We start from the raw sequence: 5,170 nt of genomic DNA, 5'->3' as shown, positions 1-5,170 counted from the left end.
TATCTGTCTTACCCCTAGTGAGACAAGTCTCTACATCCTTACATTTGTCCTCTAGCCATCCCTGCTTAGCCATTTTGCACTTCCTGTCAATCTCATTTTTGAGACGTTTGTATTCCTTTTTGCCTGCTTCATTCACTGCATTTTTATATTTTCTCCTTTCATCAATTAAATTCAATATTTCTTCTGTTACCCAAGGATTTCTATTAGCCCTCGTCTTTTTACCTACTTGATCGTCTGCTGCCTTCACTACTTCATCCCTCAGAGCTACCCATTCTTCTTCTACTGTATTTCTTTCCCCCATTCCTGTTAATTCTTCCCTTATGCTCTCCCTGAAACTCTCTACAACCACTGGTTCTTTCAGTTTATCCAGGTCCCATCTCCTTAAATTCCCACCTTTTTGCAGTTTCTTCAGTTTCAATCTGCAGTTCATAACCAATAGATTGTGGTCAGAATCCACATCTGCCCCTGGAAATGTCTTACAATTTAAAACCTGGTTCCTAAATCTCTGTCTTACCATTATATAATCTAGCTGATACCTTTTAGTATCTCCAGGATTCTTCCAGGTATACAACCTTCTTTTATGATTCTTGACCCAAGTGTTAGCTATGATTAAGTCATGCTCTGTGCAAAATTCTACAAGGCGGCTTCCTCTTTCATTTCTTCCCCCCAATCCATATTCACCTACTATGTTTCCTTCTCTCCCTTTTCCTACTCACGAATTCCAGTCACCCATGACTATTAAATTTTCGTCTCCCTTCACTACCTGAATAATTTCTTTTATCTCGTCATACATTTCATCTATTTCTTCATCATCTGCAGAGCTAGTTGGCATATAAACTTGTACTACTGTAGTAGGCGTGGGTTTGTGTCTATCTTGGCCACAATAATGCGTTCACTATGCTGTTTGTAATAGCTAACCCGCACTCCTATTTTTTTATTCATTATTAAACGAACTCCTGCATTACCCCTATTTGATTTTGTATTTATAACCCTGTATTCACCTGACCAAAAGTCTTGTTCCTCCTGCCACCGAACTTCACTAATTCCCACTATATCTAACTTTAACCTATCCATTTCCCTTTTTAAATTTTCTAACCTACCTGCCCAATTAAGGGATCTGACATTCCACGCTCTGATCCGTAGAACGCCAGTTTTCTTTCTCCTGATAACGACGTCCTCTTATGTAGTCCCCGCCCGGAGATCCGAATGGGGGGCTATTTTACCTCCGGAATATTTTACCCAAGAGGACGCCATCATCATTTAATCATACAGTAAAGCTGCATGTCCTCGGGAAAAATTACGGCTGTAGTTTCCCCTTGCTTTCAGCCGTTCGCAGTACCAGCACAGCAAGGCCGTTTTGGTTAATGTTACAAGGCCAGATCAGTCAACCATCCAGACTGTTGCCCCTGCAACTACTGAAAAGGCTGCTGCCCCTCTTCAGGAACCACATGTTTGTCTGGCCTCTCAACAGATACCCCTCCGTTGTGGTTGCACCTACGGTACGGCCATCTGTATCGCTGAGGCACGCAAGCCTCCCCACCAACGTCAAGGTCCATGGTTCATGGAGGGCAATTTAGACTATTTAGACTATTTGAAGCAAACTATACTTCAAATTGAAGGTAAACGAATCAATGTTTTCTTAAAATTGTTCAATATGTGTACCTTTAGCTATATGGCATAAATTAAACCTAAACTCTTAATTCATCCCATGCTTTGATTTAGAAGTCCAGAGTAATAGAAGCAATAGCTGCTTCTATTCTGTGTCTCAACTCTGGCTAATCATTAGGTAGTGGCAAAACGTAGACTCGATCTTTTACAAAGACCCAAAGGCGTGAGGTCAGGTGAAAGTGGAGTGCAGCAGAAAGCTCTGTCGTACTGACCATCACGACCAGTCCAACAGGCGCTTTGACATTCAACTACTCTCGAACAAACAGAAGCCAATGGGAACGAACTCCATCTTGTAGCCAAACAAAGTTTTCAGGTTCCCCTCTAATTAGGGAAAGAGCCATTCTTGCAACATATCCAGATAAGGCACTCCTGTTACCATAGCTTCAGCAAAAAGGATGAACCACACATTTGACGCTGGAATTCAGCGCAGAAAACATTTAATTGTGGGAGTCTCTTTGATAATGTACCAGTTCAGGAGGGAGTTCTGCCCCACATACCAACATGATGAGTTTTACCTTCCCACTTAGATGAATAGTTGCCTCATCACTAAGCACCACACGTTAAAGAAAGTCATCCATCTACTACAACACTTGACTTGCTAAGTTATGACGTACACCATAGTCATCTGACTTTAAAGGTTGTAGAAAGTGTAACTGGTATAGATGAATGCTTAAACATTTTCTTAAAGCCTTCCATTGTCGTCTTTGGCAAATACGAAGGTAGGTCGACATCATCTTCAGACACTTTTGGTTGACCCGTGCTTTTCCCTTTACACACACATCCGGTCGTTTCGAACTGACCATAAAATTGTGGGATGCTTTTGCCACATGAAGGATTACAATTAAACTTTAAACGAAACGTACATTGAACTGAAATTACAGATTCACTCTTAGCAATCTGCAAAACACAAAACGGTTTAGTGGCCTCCGATCAGGAGTCGTCACTGCAAGCGTGAAAAAAACTAAGCAATACTCGCACATCTGAAACTATTTGAGTTACTCTTTAAATGTGGCCTTGAAGAACGCTTATAGTTGGTTTTATTAAAATCTGTAAGTGGGACATTTAAGTTGTGGAGGCCCTGTTTTTCTTTTCCTTTCTAGCGTGGTGCAATGACTCTCAATAGTTACAAAAACATTTTTACATGTTTTATTTCAACCTTGTACGTTTTAACACATTCATCCACATTTGCGAACATTTCAAGGCTTTTTGCTTCAAATTTCTGCTCCAAAGTTCCCATTTTCTACAAAAAGCATTAACTTTATCACTCGTTTCGAACATATGTGTATCGATATTTGCTCCTTAGTGTTAAAGATACAGGTATTTAACTTCTCGAATATGTCGGTCAAGTAGCTCAGTTTCATTACAGACAAACCATTTCTTAAACTTTTCGGCTTCCCGTCGGTTTTCCTCTTTTAGAAAAATAGCGACTTCCTTTTTTAATTCATAAACAAGTTGCAAATATTTCCCTCTTGATAACCATCTTGCCTCGCAATAAAATAGTAACACTGAATTCGCTGCACCCATGTCTTTACAAAGTGCAGAAAAAATTCTTGATTTTAGGATCTCATTTTTTACACAATTTACTACGATTACAACGGTTGTTAGCGTAGCATTCAGAATAGGATTCATTTCTTTGGAAGCCAGAGCTTCTCTATGGCGCACGTCATGTGTCCAGACACAATGTGGAGATTTTTGTTTCACAAATGCTTGTATACTACGGGATCCTCCAGACATTGAAAGAATACCGTCAGTACATATTTTGACGCAGTTTTTCCACTTTATGTTTACCTCGTTTATAAAATCATTTAAGATAGTAAATAATGGGTGTGCTGTAGGTTTCTTACTGTTGAAATACCATCACTAAATCTGTGGTGTCACCGCCAGACACCACACTTGCTAGGTGGTAGCCTTTAAATCGGTCGCGGTCCGTTAGTATACGTCGGACCCGCGTGTCACCACTATCAGTGATTGTAGACCGAGCGCCGCCACGCGGCAGGTCTAGAGAGACTTCCTACCACTCGCCCCAGTTGTACAACCGACTTTGCTAGCGATGGTTCACTGACAAAATACGCTCTCATTTGCCGAGACGATAGTTAGCATAGCCTTCAGCTACGTCATTTGCTACGACCTAGCAAGGCGCCATTATCAGTTGCTATTGATATTGTAAAGAATGTACAGACAAGAGCTACGTTCAATATTACTGGATTAAAGTTAAGTATTCCACCAGCTAAATCCTTTTTTTCTAGTCTAATTACCTTGTCCTGTTCCATACCTCACGCCAGCCTGCGTGAGCTTAAACGCGTGCCTTTCGGCTTCCTCTCAATTTAGTGGGTTGGTCTCCTGCCAATCCACAACAAAATCGAACATGAGCAATGAGATTAGCATCTTTATTGCTGTCTGCTGCTTCCTCAAGCTGAATTGAAAATAATTTGTCACGCAACTTCATGAAAACTGAAGGTTTACATCTGGGAAACAGCATCATTTGACAGAGGTACGGACTGCAGTTATCTGGAAAACCCTAAGGGTGCTCACACGAGGGAGCCAGGAGGAGTCTTCCTCGCAGCTTGTAGGTAAAGGAATATAGTGTAGTCAGGTGTTTTTCTTTCAAGAAAATTGTTTAAAAGTCGGTATCACGTAGGTTTTCAACAGGGTCGGAACTTTTTCATGGGGCTGCTTACAAGCCGCCATTCGTCTTCCAAAATATAAAACATACTCCATACCCCCCAGGTCTAGCCCCCCCCTCCCCCCTCTACAAACTGTCGTATTGGTGCCGTTGCTCCAAAGATATTTTCTGCAACCTCAAACGCGGTTGGTAAAACAAAGTCTTCACCAGTAATATAACGCTTTTTACATCTGGCTATTTTATATGAAACTGTGTAGGAGACAAATAATAGTTATTCACATACGAAGCTTAAAATATTTTTTGTTTATTAAATGATTTCATTCGAAGAATTCTCGGGGATTGTTAAAATATTGTGAAGTGTTTCCCAATTTTGTATTAGTTTATTAGGTCTATTGCTGGCGCCGGCGGTTGTGGCCGAGCGGCTCTAGGCGCTTCAGTCCGGAACCGCACTGCTGCTACGGTCGCAGGTTGAAATCCTGCCTCCGGCATGGATGTGTGTGATGTCGTTAGGTTAGTTAGGTTTAAGTAGTTTCTAAGTCTAGACCTCAGATGTTAAGTCCCATAGTGCTTAGAGCCATTTGAACCATATTTTCATGCTGGCTGCCGCCAAAATTTTTGACCAAATGACACACGGGGGCTTTTCTTCACTACTGCTAAACACAAAATTTAAGTATTCTTGAGAATATTTTCTTGATTTCACTTTCTTAACGATGCTTCTCTGTGAACTTTTGTGGAGCTTCACTATCGCCTAATGCTCGTTAACATCCGCTTAAAAATGTACCTTGATTCTCTATAATACTACCTACGAGAAATTTTAATACTGGAACCACAGTTAACACGCAATTTACAGTATACATACTCAAGACAGATTCGAAAGCG

At 40.9% G+C, this 5,170-nt stretch overlaps 1 protein-coding gene across 1 annotated transcript; it reads right to left on the bottom strand.

Annotated features, from left to right (window-relative positions):
• Window positions 1-2,973: 2,973 nt before the first annotated feature.
• Window positions 2,974-3,402, bottom strand: LOC126263329 (protein FAM200A-like). The gene has a single exon (XM_049960419.1). The coding sequence runs from the start codon at window positions 3,400-3,402 to the stop codon at window positions 2,974-2,976; it is 429 nt and encodes a 142-aa protein (XP_049816376.1).
• Between the last annotated feature and the right edge of the window lie 1,768 nt (window positions 3,403-5,170).

Source organism: Schistocerca nitens, chromosome 6, assembly GCF_023898315.1.
Source record: "Schistocerca nitens isolate TAMUIC-IGC-003100 chromosome 6, iqSchNite1.1, whole genome shotgun sequence".
In the NCBI taxonomy this organism is placed as follows: Eukaryota; Metazoa; Arthropoda; class Insecta; order Orthoptera; family Acrididae; genus Schistocerca; species Schistocerca nitens.
The sequence above is the reverse complement of the archived record's forward strand: the minus strand, read 5'-3'. Positions and strand labels throughout refer to the sequence as shown.

Excerpts from the sequence above, each read along its gene's own strand:
- LOC126263329 (XM_049960419.1), bottom strand. The coding sequence starts at position 3,402 with ATGTCTGGAGGATCCCGTAGTATACAAGCATTTGTGAAACAAAAATCT.